This window comes from Gouania willdenowi, chromosome 13 (genome assembly GCF_900634775.1).
Source record: "Gouania willdenowi chromosome 13, fGouWil2.1, whole genome shotgun sequence".
Classification (NCBI taxonomy): Eukaryota; Metazoa; Chordata; class Actinopteri; order Blenniiformes; family Gobiesocidae; genus Gouania; species Gouania willdenowi.
The window spans coordinates 22,034,143-22,048,819 of record NC_041056.1 but is presented as its reverse complement, the minus strand read 5'-3'; the positions used below and the strand labels follow the sequence as shown (position 1 = coordinate 22,048,819).

General features: G+C 38.5%; 2 protein-coding genes across 2 annotated transcripts; both read left to right on the top strand.

Moving 5' to 3' along the window:
* Nucleotides 1-1,300: 1,300 nt before the first annotated feature.
* On the top strand, nucleotides 1,301-3,854 carry rnf7 (ring finger protein 7). Its single transcript, XM_028464926.1, has 3 exons — nucleotides 1,301-1,580; nucleotides 1,697-1,744; nucleotides 3,417-3,854. The coding sequence occupies exons 1-3, from the start codon at nucleotides 1,415-1,417 to the stop codon at nucleotides 3,533-3,535; spliced, it is 333 nt and encodes a 110-aa protein (XP_028320727.1). The 5' UTR covers nucleotides 1,301-1,414; the 3' UTR covers nucleotides 3,536-3,854.
* A 2,837-nt stretch (nucleotides 3,855-6,691) lies between these two features.
* On the top strand, nucleotides 6,692-13,790 carry LOC114474643 (rhodopsin kinase 2-like). The gene is made up of 4 exons (XM_028465072.1): nucleotides 6,692-7,300; nucleotides 7,540-7,977; nucleotides 10,648-10,919; nucleotides 13,475-13,790. The coding sequence occupies exons 1-4, from the start codon at nucleotides 6,692-6,694 to the stop codon at nucleotides 13,788-13,790; spliced, it is 1,635 nt and encodes a 544-aa protein (XP_028320873.1).
* Nucleotides 13,791-14,677: the final 887 nt, after the last annotated feature.

Below are 14,677 nucleotides of genomic sequence, written 5' to 3'. Positions count from 1 at the left end.
GCTTTAATATTTAACACTCACGGAAATTATAGACTTGAGGGGTATTCCATAGAGCGGGTTATGTTCAAACTCTGAGTATGTTCGGGCTCAAATGAGGGAAACTCTGAGTATCTCACTCTGAGTATGTTACCATGGCAACATTGTCCGTGAACTAAACCTGGTCGCTGGCAGGTTTTATAAAAGAAACCCTGGATTTCTACCTGGCTCCGCCCACCTGAACACCGTTTCTTAACACTTTAATGAAGCTTAACACTCTTCTCTGAAACACATTAGTAACATCACACACCACAGACGTGCTCACATCATTACTAATGTTGTGTTTGCTCTACGTTTTGTTTTTGTGTGCAAACGGTAGTTTTCTTTATAATATTGTGGATGCAGATCATTAAGTGAAACACACTGAGAGGTTGATCTGCATTAAAACATCTACTGACGTCTGTTGTAAAGTTCTCTGAATACAAACCTGTGGAGAATGTAAAGGAGAAGATGACAATTTAAATAAATCCACTTTTAAGGCCCGATTATTGTTTTATATTATTATTATTATATACAGTTAAATCTGTAGATTGTCTATCTTTGAAGGTATGATGGCACAGTGACTTGTGATGCTGCTCTTGAAAGTGGTGGGTCACGGGTTCGTGTCCCGCTTAAGGGGTTTCTTTATGACATTTTTTAGGACGTTGAGATGGCGCTGGCGACAAAATTACATTAAAAATAAATATAAATGATGCAATATCAAGCGGCATTTACTGTCTTTATATCCAGTGTAACAGGAGGGCTCTCTATGCAGCCATCCTATGCTGCTGTCACGTCTCCTCAGACACATTTTATTCATATTATTCACCGCTCGTCACGTCACTGAAGCAATAAAGTGATGAAGTGACCAAAAAGTGACTAATTACGGGTGATTTAAGCCACTATAGTCACAGAAGACTGAACACACCTTTAGAACAGGCTCATATTCCTCTTATTTCACCCATTAGGGTGAATAAATCACTCTCTTCGGGGTGGTTGCCATGGCAGCTCGAGTAAATCCCTGATCCATTGATGATGGCTTTTTGTCGCGCGTGCACGTCAGTAACCCAAGGTTTACATACTCGGGGTAGATTGACCCACTTCATACCAGCTGTAATGGAATCAGATACCCAGAACTTCCCTATGTTGACTCAGAGTTCGTTAACCCTCCTTCATAGAACTCCCCTCTCTCTCATCTTCTTAACCGGAACCTACTTCTTCTTCTTCTTTTATGTTTTATGCCAGTTTGCTATCCGATCCAAGGAGCATTGCCGCCACCTATTGACCGGAACTTAGATCCAGCCCCGCCTTCCCGCAGGCTGCAGCCATTACCTTCTCAACTAGCTAGCTAGCTAGCTAGCTAGCTAACGGTACCGCCTCAGCTCCCGGTGCAGCAGAGATGGATGACGGCGACGAGCCGGGTTTAGTCCTCTCTCACAACACGTCGTCGGGTACAAAGTCGGGCGGAGACAAAATGTTCTCTCTGAAGAAGTGGAACGCAGTGGCCATGTGGAGCTGGGACGTGGAGTGTGACACCTGTGCCATCTGCCGGGTCCAAGTCATGGGTGAGTTCGTAGATGCAAGCTTGTCTGAAGCTAATCAGGCTAATGTGGCTACTATCACTGTTAACAGCTGAGGTTCTCACTGAGTCAGGCTTTAATGTGTTCGGTTTGGTTTGCAGACGCTTGTCTCCGATGTCAGGCAGAGAATAAACAAGAGGACTGTGTAGGTAAGACCCTGTCAGCGATTTATCAACAGCACTGATATATGTTTGTATTGGTTGAGAATTCAGGGCTTGTAATCGGAGGGTCATCGGTTCGAATCCATCCTGGTCCGTCACTGTGGGTGTTCCCTTTACCCTCACTGCTCCTGTTATACGTCGCTTTGGATTAAAGTTTCTGCTAAATTAATTTACAATCTTATAATTGTGATGCTGTCACAGTAAAACAGTATAATATAGTCATTAAATGTGAACTCTGTTAGATAATACGTGGACCACATCAAAATGATCATTTTGATTTCCAATAATGATTTAATTCATTGTGATCTAAATTGCTGTATAAATAAATATCCCAATTCTCATCCTTTACAAGTCTACTTGAAAAGCTGATGACATATTGTTATTGTTGTGACTTAACAGAATACAATGTAATGAACCATAATAAAAATATTTTGCAGCACGAAATAATAATATTGATAGTTCTGCAAAGGTTTCTTTCTTCCTCTAAGTGGTGATCAAAGCTTTAAAGTCACAGATTTATTTCCCCGTTTTGTTATTAACTTTTGTTGAAATTCACGTCGGCTTTTATATGATCACCAACAGCCGTATGTTCACCTCATTCTTAGGGGCTGCTCCTTCCTATTTATGGGTGCTTCTTCCCGTCAGCCATGTTCGGACTCGGGAATAAAGCCTGTCCGCTAAAACGACATTATTGACAAAATTTGCACTTTTTTTTCGGCTGGACCGAGTGGATTTCCTTCTGCCCCTAACCAAGGACACAATGACCTGCTTGTATGGTTTTGTGCGTCGCTTTGTATTGACTACAACTCTCTATTAGTGATAGACCGATACATCGGCCGGCCAATATTATCGGCCAATTTTTTGCGTATTTCAAGTGTATCGCATCGGCCGATGCGGGCTGCTGCGTTCGCCGATCTGCATTATTTACAGAGAGCAGAAATGTTTTTTTTACTTGTTGTCGTTGTAACTCACCTTTGTTAATTTCAAATGTTTTAAAAATTGAGACTTGTACCGTTTGTTATCGTCATTGTGTAAGTTTTATGATGTAAATTGCGGGAGCACAAGTCGTATCGGCTCAAGTAAATCGGCAGTCCGTATCAGTCATCGGCTAAGGCTGATGGAAAAAAAAAATAAATAAATTGGTATCGGCCCTAAAATATCCATATCGGTCTATCCCTACTCGCCATATCGCGATTACGCATGAATTAGCAAGATCTCCTTTCTGAAACAGATTCGCAGCCATGTAATCTTTAGATAGTTCACAATGTTTTTGAACAGTTTACTTAATGAGCTTCTAACAAATTAGTCTGATTGTGATGTTAAGGTGAGAGCCCACACAGGATATTAGAACAGAGCTCTCTCTGTCCGCATCGCTAGGCTAAATAACTTTTTTTAATGTAGAAAAACCCACAAAAAAACATCCCACTTTGTTGAAGTTAATTTTTTCAAGTTCATGTAATAATATTGTTTACATGTGTCATGGTAAAAGTGGTTTATGTTTTGTACCTGGAGTTACATTTAAAATGTAAATAAAAATAAACTGTCATTAGTGGCATAACTAATATATTTATATATAATTTTCTCTTTTAAGATTGTACTTGATATGTTTGATTTTGGAATTGACTGGACTGACTGCAATCTTTGTCTCTTTGTCTTCCAGTTGTTTGGGGAGAATGTAACCACTCCTTCCACAACTGCTGCATGTCCCTGTGGGTGAAGCAGAACAATCGCTGCCCTCTGTGTCAGCAGGACTGGGTTGTTCAGAGAATTGGCAAATAGGCTTCACCACCTGTGGGGCTAATTATGTGCGCGCGCAAACACATTATTGGTGATAGACTTGACAAATAAATTCTGCCTCGTCCTCACCCCGAATGCCGTCCTCCCATTTATGGTTGCATGTTTCCTGGTGTCAAACGGAGGACGACGGACATAAAATGAAGCAGCACAAAGTGTGTTGGTGTAGTGGATGGATTATGATGAATCATGATGGACGGGTGACACCTGCTGCAACTTCATATTAGCTTTATTTGTCTATGGTGTTTGACAAAACTGTCAAAGTGTGATTGTTTTTTTTGAAAATAAAGAAATGTGAATTGAAGTGATGTATTTTTGTTTTTAAATAAAATCATGTGCATTTACGATCAAATGTTGTCTGAGTGTTGCACATAGGCTTTACACTGATCTGTTCGGCTGATATTTTGCATCTTATGCAATTAATGTGATCGGCTGTAATGTTTTAATTCTCCGATCCGATCAATGGCGTCATAGTCGTGATGAAACTTTCTGTAGATGCTCCCATTGCGTTGTTTTATCTCTTATTTACACCAAAGAGTTTTTTGCTTTATGTGACATGGCCTTATTTCACTCGCATTTGTGCACAATGAGTCTATTAGGTAGTAATGAAGGACTTTGGTTGGTACCTAAAAAAAAAAAAAAAAACTTGAATTCCGGTGGTCATTTTTTTTTAATTCAGTGATCGGTAATTGACTCAAAAAATCCTGATTGTCTTCTGAGTCTTCTGCTCAATTAGGGCTGGGCAATATGGACCAAAACTAATGTCTCAATATTTTTTCTCAAAATTATGATATACAATATAAATCTTGATGTTTTGAACTCAAAAAGGTTCACTCTGGGTTAAATTTGCTGATGCAGAATGCCACACAGGCACATTTATTAACAAGCAGCTGCACAATATGTACCACTTCTGGCGTTTTCTCCTGTAATGGACAGCACGTGTGAGTGAGTTCTGTAGTGGGGCTTTTTTAGGTGAAGGTCTAGGTTAGGACAGACTCTGTAATCCATCTAACTGTGCTTAACATGTTCTGAGAAGTAGTAAAAGCAGTGATTCCTAAAACCAGTATTTAATACAGAATTAGCTATAAAATATAAATATATCGTTATAGGCGATATTGTAATTTAAAATAGAAATCTAGATGTATTACCCAGGCCTATGCTCAATGTATTCAGACATGCTGAGTCAATGAACCCTGAAACCTCCATCTGTGGTCACCTTACTGTCATCTTCACTCTGGTGCCTAAGTGAACAAGTTGGCAGGCAGCCATAGCCGTCATTCTACTGACAGCCTTAGTTCTAGCTCAGAGATTAGCTCTCCTGTTGAAGGTGTCCTTATCACCATTAGTCAAAGTCACTTTAAGGCAGTGCTTCTCAAAATGTGTGTCTCACCCTCCTGGTGGGGAATTGAGGTATGACAGGTGGGGCGCGACAAACAGGAGGGCATTTTCAATGTCCTGCCAATCTCCTTAAAGACCTTTATTCATTGATCATTAACAATAAACAACACAGACAGTAATAATGACAAGCTTCAAAATGTAGCAGAAATGAAAAGAACATAAATTATTAGACTGCACTACATATGTATGTTAAGGCTTTGTTTATTCAGACAAGGTTTTTCAGGAAGTTTTTATCTCCTGACATGTTTCGACTGTCAACTGCCAGTCTTCCTCAGAGGAAGGTGTCTGAATAAACGAAACCTGAACGTATATATTTAAAAAAAGAACACAAAATGAACTTGCTTCATTGGATATGGACGGGGAACAAAATGTAATGTGGAGCTGAAGTGCAAAAGTAGGTCTGCTGGTGCCTAGTAAAAGACTTTACAAATAATAAACTTATTATCTTAAGTTTATTACATTAATTTGGTGGATTTCACTTAGAATCTTGTGCAAAATACTACACCCACTTCCTCCTTTTCCTGTAGAAAACCTATGTAAGCACGGGAATGCAAGCACAGGGAGAACAAGTAAACTCCACACAGAAAGGACCCAAGTGTCCACCTTGGGGCTTGAATCCAGGACCTTCTTGCTGTGAGACAGATGTGATATTTAAACCACTACCCTACCAAGAGGTATAGCAATTACATTTTTTTACCCAAGTTCCAGTTCAGCCAAAATTGATAAAAAATAAAATATAACATTGAATCAGAAATAAAGAATGAACCAAAAATATGAATAGACAACAAAGTTAAATTGGCATGAAATGATGATAAACTGTGGTAAGAGATGTGTAAAAACAATATGTCAGCTATGTACACACAGCAGCAGGTGTGTGTCCAGATTTTAAAAAAATACTTTATTAAAAACGTCAATAATGTGAGGAATATGTTTTTTGTTTTTTAATCATTGGTTTTTGCTATTAAGTCTATTACCCTACTTTGTTGTTTACCTCTATCTGTTTGATTATTTTGTTAAACATTAATTTTCTTACAACTGCATTACTATTAAAGAATTCATAAAAATTACAAGACCCATTATTTTCCACAAATGACCAAAACTTCATAATGTACATGAGCAATATGTCAGAAAATGTGGTTTGCGTGAAACCTGTGAGCCAAAAAAAAGGCAAGTAATCAGTGTAATTTTGTTTTATTTTGATAACTAAACGTAACACATCATTTTGAATTATTTAAATAATTTTAAAATCTATTTGTTTATTTTAATACATTTGTGTAAAAAAAAAAAAAAATTCAAATCATGACTAATCAAAAAAGCAGATTAAAGGTAAAGATGCACACTAACAAAAAGTGCAAAATGTAACCATCAAGTCTGTGTCATGTAATACAAATCTGTTGTGACACTTCCCAACCAAATAATATAGTTGTCTAATTTCCCTTTTGAAATGACGGTATGGGTATGGGTTAGTTCCTGACATCATGTCCAGCTATTGGCCACAGACACTTTGGATCTCCTAAAAATAGACCAGCCCAAAGCTTCTTAACTTCAAACTAGCTAAGTTGCTTTTCGCTCTGTGCTGTCTGCTAATAAATAAATGTGCAAAGGCACTTATCTCCTAACAAATCCCTGGGCGTGGCTTTCAAGCTCTAGTAGGTGTGGCATATGCAGGGGAGGAGGTCCACGATGAAGGTGGTGGACATGCTCAGATGTGCCTAGTAGCCTAGCCTGAAGCTGCCTGCTGGCATGTCACAGGTTACCACTGAACTGGTGGGACTAGACAACCTGGTAGCCAACACAGCCTACCTGAGGGCTCAACAAATAGATCGTAAAGAGCTAAGAAAACAGAAAATCTCCTTGGCACTGCCAAGACCAGCAAGGACCTCTGCCCTGCGGACATCAGTGGGAAAGGAGTTTGAGTCATTGTGTGAGGAACAACCCATTGGGAGAAAGCTTTTTCACCAGTTTCTCATAAACACTAACATCCAATATTTCACTGCTGTTGAGTTCCTGGAGGAAGTGAGCACCTGGAACTTTGTTGAAGATGCATCCAAAGAGCAGGTCAAACAGAGGATCCTTAACAAGTTCTGTCAACCCGACTCGACCAGCTTCCTCTTCTTCCTTACAGGAAAGGCTGCTGAAACATGCCTACAGTTATCAGACGACTTCGATGAGGTGAAGCTGGAGCAGATAAGAGATGCCACAAGGGAGTTTCTGAAAGGGAAACCTTTCACAGAATACCTGAGCAGCCCTTTCTTTGACAGGTTTCTGCAGTGGAAGGAGTACGAGAACCAAAGGATCAGCGACAAGTACTTCTATGAATTCAGGACTTTGGGGAAAGGCGGCTTTGGTGAGGTTGGTAAAAAAAAAAGTTCTACATCTGGATAAAAGCATGATGAAGTTGCTAATGACCCAAAGTTGATTTGCACTTGTGTGTAGATTTGTTGACATGAAAGTTTAGCCCAGGGTTTGCAGGGTTTGCACCTAGGACCATTTGATATGCAGACAGATGCAACTTTAAGATGCCTCAACTGTTATTTTGCTGAAAAAATATCAAGCAATAACTGGAGTGTTCATCATGCTCTAATTGGCAGGTATGTGCCGTACAGGTGAAATTTACAGGCCAGATGTATGCCTGCAAGAAGCTGGATAAGAGGCGTCTGAAGAAGAAAAGGGGTGAGAGGTTGGCCCTGGTGGAGAAGCACGTCCTGGAAAAGGTCAACAGCCTGTTCATTGTCAACCTGGCTTATGCTTACGACAACAAAACCCACCTGTGCCTTGTCATGGACCTGATGACTGGAGGAGACCTTAAGTTTCACATTTACCACCTCGGAAAAAGGGGCCTAAGCATGGAGCGTGTTGTTTTCTACACAGCCCAGATAATCACTGGCATCCTTCACCTGCACTCAATAGACATTGTGTACCGGGATATGAAGCCGGAGAACGTGCTCCTGGATGGAAGGGGACATTGTCGACTTTCAGATCTGGGACTGGCTGTGGAGCTGCCGAAGGGCAAGATGGTCTGCCAGAAGGTGGGTAAGGTGATTTGTCCTTGATGTTGTCCTCAAAGGTGGACGAATATTGCATCAACAGAGCTTACTTTGCTTATGATATTACATTTTATTTCTGCTTGAACATGCTATAAAAGGAAGTTCATTTCATCATCCATCATCCAGCAAATACAGAGGCTATCCAAAGTTTTGACATGTCAGGTCTTCTTAACGTGGATGATGTTATTATTTCAAATCCATCTGAAACAAAGCATCCTATTAAAACAGTCATATGAGTTTATCTATCCATCCATCCATTTATTGATTAGCAAATCAATAATAATAATAAAAAAAACAGTTTCTTTCTATGATAACTCCAGTTGGATTTGTGATTAGGCTTTAGGAAAAAAAAAAGTTTAGTTCCTCTAGTTTTAACAGTAATCAGGATTTGGCGATATCTTTTAAGTGTTTAGCTTAAATACAGGGCTTTTGCCATGAAATGCTAGAAGCAGAAGTAGGAATTTTGTCGCCTATAATATAAGACATTATAAGACATTAAAACTTTCTGTCTAACTTAACCTCCACTCTGCATACTTTTATTTAAATCGGATATTTTAACAAGAGAACACGAACCTCCGCCAAGTGCCAAATATCCTCTTAGTCAGCTATTGGCAGTTATCTGGGTCATTGACCCTGATCATGGTACTATGATTGTTCACACTTTAAAGTCTTGTATTACATTTCAATCCCCATTAATAATGATACTGTAGGTACAAATGTATGGGCACACCCATTTTTTGAAAAATTGCGATGAGTCAAATTTCATGCAAAATGTCAAATTTCATGCAAAATATCAAATTTCATATCTCTTACAAACCGAAATGTGAATTTTTGGAATTCTGTCAATGATGAGAAATATGGATTTTTTTGTTTTTCAAAATGATCTAAAATGATCAGTGTATTTGATTCAGATCCCTTCCAGAATTTAATGGAATCTTTCATGGCGTAAGGTCTATCTTTGGTCAAAATTTTTTTAACGTAATCCTGCTAGCAAACAAATAAACGAGGCGCAGGTAATAACACAAAAGTTGTAGAAAGTTAACAATGTTGTTGGCTTCTTTTTTAAGAACAATTGCAAGCAAAGCTACAGCGAAACAAAACTAAACCTAAATTAATTTCGCTTGTATCGCGGACTCTTGTTGAGAGATGATGATGCAGAAATTGGTGCCTTTGAATATTCGCAGTACATTTTAAATAATGAATCCTTTAGTTGTTCATCAGTTACCCTCACAGTCAGGAACTATCTGGATTAGTATGGGTATGATGATATGGGTAGCTCCACCATTTCTACCTAAGCAATGATTCACAAAGCCCTTCCCATGCTTTCTCTCTTTGATGCCTTCATGTGAAAAAAGGTGGTCCAACCCTCACAAGTAGCTTACCAGGAATAGATACGGTGGCTCTTAGTCCGACCTTGACTGGGCAGCAGAAGAGCCCATAACTTTGTGTTATCCAAATGAATCTCATTAAAAGGTGTCTGACCTCAGCCCAGCCTGAGTCCTTAGGCATAGCATGGCTAATCTTTGCTCATCTAATAACAGATATGGTTTTCACCTGTCAGTCCAAGACGAGAAGACTATTGTGCACAGACTGCACAGAAGTCTTTTTATCAGCTGCAGGAGCATCTCTGTAGCTTTGTGACGTTCTCTTTCACAAAGGCACAAGTTTCTTTTTTTTTTTTTAAATTTTGATTAGAATCTCATCAGCTCCTTTTAACATATACACTAGTTTTCTCCTTATTAATTGCGGTTCTACTGTAAAAGTGTTCTGTGCACCACTTCCTGTGCAAAAGCGGAAACAAGAGTTAGCAAGGGGCTAATCAGCAATAATCTTCTTTCTAGAATAAGTTTAGTTAGTGAACTGTCTATATTTAGGTGCGAGTTGGTGCTTAGTGTGTGCAGTCAGTGATTAAGATGGTTAAGACATTTGCTGAAATTACATGTTTAATATGTAGATATTAGTATTTTAGATTAGCTTATTGGCAATATCCCATACACCAATATTGGTCACATTATATATATAGTATATGCAAGGAAAATGGAAATAACAGGTTCAGCCTACTTTTAATGTCTTGTCTCACATGATATATTTCACAAAACATCATCTGGGCAAAAATAAATAATGCTCATTTCAGTTTAGTTATGAAAAAGTGCCATATTTGTTTATTAGAATCCCCATTAGCTTTCATGTGTTCTTCCTAATTTATACAATGAAAATAATAATCACATTGGACCAATAAAACAGACATTTCAACAACTACTAATCAAACAAAATCAATAAAAACAAACATAAATGCAGACATGTCTCAAACAACAGCGTATATTGGATTTTCAAAATCAATGGAAAAACCATTTAAGGTCGACCTATATTAGATTTTTTAGCTAATATAAATGGGCAGATAATAATGCCCATCCCCAATATTTGTGTATATTTACACATATAGGTATATGTATTTAGTTTTTATAAAGAATTTGGAAATGAAAGACACATTTAAAGGAAAAAAAAGTCCTTTTACACACATTACACTCTAGTATTTGTCTAATAATGACTTTCAGATTTTCTAGATAGAAATTTGCCTTTTAACTGTAATATATGACTATATTTCATTACTTCTTTCTTCACTCATCCTTCTGCTCCCTGTCCATGCTCCAGGCTGGTACGACTGGCTACATGGCCCCTGAGATTCTGAAGCAGGAGTCATACCGCATGTCGGTGGACTGGTGGGCTCTGGGCTGCAGCATCTACGAGATGGTGGCCGCGCGTTTGCCCTTCAAAGACTTCAGGGAAAAGGTGCAGAATGATGAGGTGACTCGTCGCACTCTGGAGGACGAGTGCAAGTTTCTGCACGGAAGCTTTGACGCTCTGTCCAAAGATTTGATCACCCGGTTTCTCAAGAAGAGGATCGCCCTACGTCTGGGCTGCGGGTAAGAGCGAGAGCCATTCTCATAGGTCAGTTAATGTCAACATAAAAAACACGTGTGTCTATTGGCTTCATAACAAGGGAAGCCGGTAAAAAAAAAATCAAAAAGTTCAACATTTTACTTAAAGTATTCTTCATTAGCTGCACTGTTGCCAATGGAGAGTTTCCATCTACGTCACGTTCTGGACAGTAACCCGGATATGCCATATTGGAGGCACTTGAAGGTAAACACTGTGATGGATAAACGTCAGAAACCCCAGAAAAGCTCCTCAAAATGCGTTATTGATGCAAAAAGCATACAGGGAAGGACTTGGAAAAGTTATGGTTTATTGGTGGTGCAGATTCATACGAGTTGGCTCCTTCATCTTGGATCAATCAGTCTTCCATCTATTGCATTTCCTGATATCATCAACCACCTAGTGTTAACCCTAACCCAATCTGGAATACAATGAGAAATACAGCACATTTAGCTCTACATTTTAAGCACTGTGTTGCTACTGTAGCAGGCTATTAAATGTGATTATAAATAGGTCAATATTGCCACATGCAGTAGCTTGATGTGAATTATATTATTATCATCACACTAGAAAATGAGTTAGGAGCTGCTACTATCAATAATTCACTTCCCTGACAAGAAACGGGCCAAACAAATTTGGATGTTGTCCAGATTTTTGCCTCGTAGATCCTGGTTTAGCTTCACTAACCACAAGCGCCTCCTTTCCTCTGATAACGTTTGACATTGTTCTCCCTGATTCGTTATAACTTTTGGCAGTCTATAAAACTCCAAATGTTTTTCACGGTCTGATTGATTTTTACAGCCAAAAACATGGCAATAATTCACCAATTCCTTTCGTTCAACATTCGGGATCTACTTTGTTGATCTGCTGAGTACCTCCAATATGGCGACTTCCGGTTTGATGACGCGATAATACCTTGTGTCTTGTTGTCGTGCACAGTCTTAAGTAACTTTTCTCTCTGAGTTTAAGGCAGGTTTAAAATGTAACATTTTTAGACAATACACCTGACTATAACTTCTATGGGGAAAAGCATAAAATAGATGATAAATGATAAACTTTTGTTTTTTCCTTTTGCATTTTTAAATCTACTGTAAAAAAAAAAAAAAAAAGTAGACATCTGCTATCCATATCTTCACACCAAACCGTATTGTATTTTAATAAATAGCCATAACTTTTTGATGGTTGACAGGTGAAATAAGAGTATACCCACACGGACAAAATTGTTGATACCCCTCAGTTAAAAAAGAAAAAACACACAATGGTCACTGAAATAACGTGAAACTGACTAAAGTAATAATACATGAAAATTTACTGAAAAACGACTAATGAAAATCAGATATTGCTTTTGAAACATGTCTCTGTGGTCAAATCATTTTCAATCTTTTTCAGAAATACCATTATTTTTGTCCAGGCTGTTTTTTTCAAGTAATTGTGTTAAAACAGAACTAAGTAACTTGCGCTTGGCGGTCCCCCTAAAGGTCCCTTTTGGTGATGTCACTGTCGTTAACACTCCGCACCCGCCGCCACCCGCCCCACCTCACAGCTACATGCACCTTTGCTCTCCCAAGACAGTTGCAATTTACCACTGAAAAATCCTCATACGTTTTCACACATATAGTCCCATGTGACCATGTGAACAGTAGGAGGAAGAGAGACAAGTAAAATAAATTAATGATGTGAGAGTAATACGGAAGGGAGCGTGGACATGTGTGTGATGTGTTTGTTTGTGTGCTCTGAAAATGGATGGATGGATGGATGGATAGATAGATGGATATTTGTGTGTGTGCTGCCTGATGGAGCGCTGGTTTGCGACAGTGTGTGTGATTGCTGTGTGTTGCTGCTGAGCTGTCACTGCATGGAGTTGCTCCATTCCTCGGACAAAGGTGTTCTCTGCCTTTTTTTTGCTGGCTCCGCCATGATATAAGTTTGAGAAAAGTGAATTTGTTGAAAACCGTGTGCAGCCACGGGGCTGGTCATAATCTAGCATTAGTTTGCGTTGGGCTGCCGTAAAGCAGTACGTTTTACCACCGGGTTGGAGGCAGGGAAAGTTGCAAGTGCTGTTTTCTGGCCAGAGACAGCAGGGGGGATGAAAGACCCCCCAATCACCCCATATACTCTTGTATTACCCTCACAGGGACTATGATAAGGATTTATTAAGGTGAAAAAGTTACTAAGTTCTGCTTACCACAATTTAAAAGCACTGTCTGATTTTAATTTGTTATTTTTAGTATTTTTTTTAAAAATATATATTATTACTTTTGTCGGTTTCAAGTTATTTCAGTGAACATTGAGAGTTTTTCTTTCTTTAACGGAATAATACCAACAATTTTGTCCATGTGTATATCTCTTAAAATGATGAATCATCAAACAGCAAATGACAATGTTGTGGATGTAAAAGATGAAGTTCAATGGCTGTTAATCTAATGGCTGATCATTTTGTTTACTATAATGCATATTGTCTGTTTTATAAGAAATCCTATCTCACACATTAGTTTTCTAAATTTTCCCTCTAACTAGTGTCGTCATTTGTCTTCCCTTTAAGCAACGAGGACCCCCGAAGCCACATGTTTTTCCAGAACATTAACCTCCATCGTCTGGAGGCGGGGCTGGTGGAGCCCCCCTGGGTGCCAAAGGAAAATGTTGTCTACGCCAAAGATGCAGGCGACTTCAGGAGCTCCTCTGTGGTCAATGATGTTGTGTTCAACGACAAGGATGAAACGTTCTTCCAGGAGTTCAGCACAGGTGCTGTCCCCATCCAGTGGCAAAAGGAGATGATAGAGAGCGGAGTGTTTGAGGAGCTGAACGTCTCCAGAATGAACGAGTCTACATTGATGTCCAGGATGTGCGTTATTTTGTAAGAAATGAACAAAACTTGAAAAAGATGATATTTTTGGTTCATTTTCAACATGAGGTGCCTGGTTGTGAAACTTTTATTCAACTCAAAGGAAAAAAAAATTGATTTTGTGTCAATGTCAACAGATTAAGCCTGATGTTACGATGCAGGGTTGGGGTCAATTACAATTTTTAATTACAATTACGTCTTCAGTTACCCATGTTCAGTTACAACTCAATTATGATTACGGTGACCAGCATTTTTTCCAATTACAATTAAAACTACAAATATCATTTTCCCCTGAAATTCAATTACGATTACGTTTTAAATGACTAAAGTTCAAATTCAAATGATCACAATTACTGAGCTTCATAAATAGCCACATAAAACGTGACCTTGTGTTAAATCAGCTGTAAAATACACATTTTTTTTTCATCTGTCATCCAATTTGTTTTTCATCTATTCGTTATCTTGTTAGGCTTCCTAATCAATGAAAAATATTGGTATTAATATTTTTGGTGTGGGCGTCTGAGCCTTTTTTTCTGTCACTATACCTATAGGTTTAAGTTATTTTTAAATGGGAAAATGATTCTCAAGAGAACTGACAGGTAAACTTGATTTGAAACACATTTTGTTGATTGTTAACATACAGTATGTGTAAGCCATAGAACTGTATCAGGTTTGTGTTCTATTACATTGTAATTGACAGTTTTTATAAAATGTCCATGTCAATTACAATTACAAAGTCAATTATCTGAACTAAATTACAATTCAGTTATTACAGCAGCAATAGATTTTTTCACTTACACATACAAATATACAGTAAGTATATATACACAGTATATGCATATATATGTATATATACACATATAATAGGGATGGGCAATATTATCTGCCCACTGATATTATTAT

Bases quoted from the DNA above. Each gene is read 5' to 3' on its own strand.
- LOC114474643 (XM_028465072.1), top strand. From the start codon at position 6,692: ATGTCACAGGTTACCACTGAACTGGTGGGACTAGACAACCTGGTAGCC. The intron at 7,301-7,539 runs GTTGGTAAAAAA...TCTAATTGGCAG, and splicing joins GGAAAGGCGGCTTTGGTGAG to GTATGTGCCGTACAGGTGAA. The intron at 10,920-13,474 runs GTAAGAGCGAGA...CTTCCCTTTAAG, and splicing joins GCCCTACGTCTGGGCTGCGG to CAACGAGGACCCCCGAAGCC.
- rnf7 (XM_028464926.1), top strand. From the start codon at position 1,415: ATGGATGACGGCGACGAGCCGGGTTTAGTCCTCTCTCACAACACGTCG. The intron at 1,581-1,696 runs GTGAGTTCGTAG...TTTGGTTTGCAG, and splicing joins CTGCCGGGTCCAAGTCATGG to ACGCTTGTCTCCGATGTCAG. The intron at 1,745-3,416 runs GTAAGACCCTGT...TTTGTCTTCCAG, and splicing joins TAAACAAGAGGACTGTGTAG to TTGTTTGGGGAGAATGTAAC.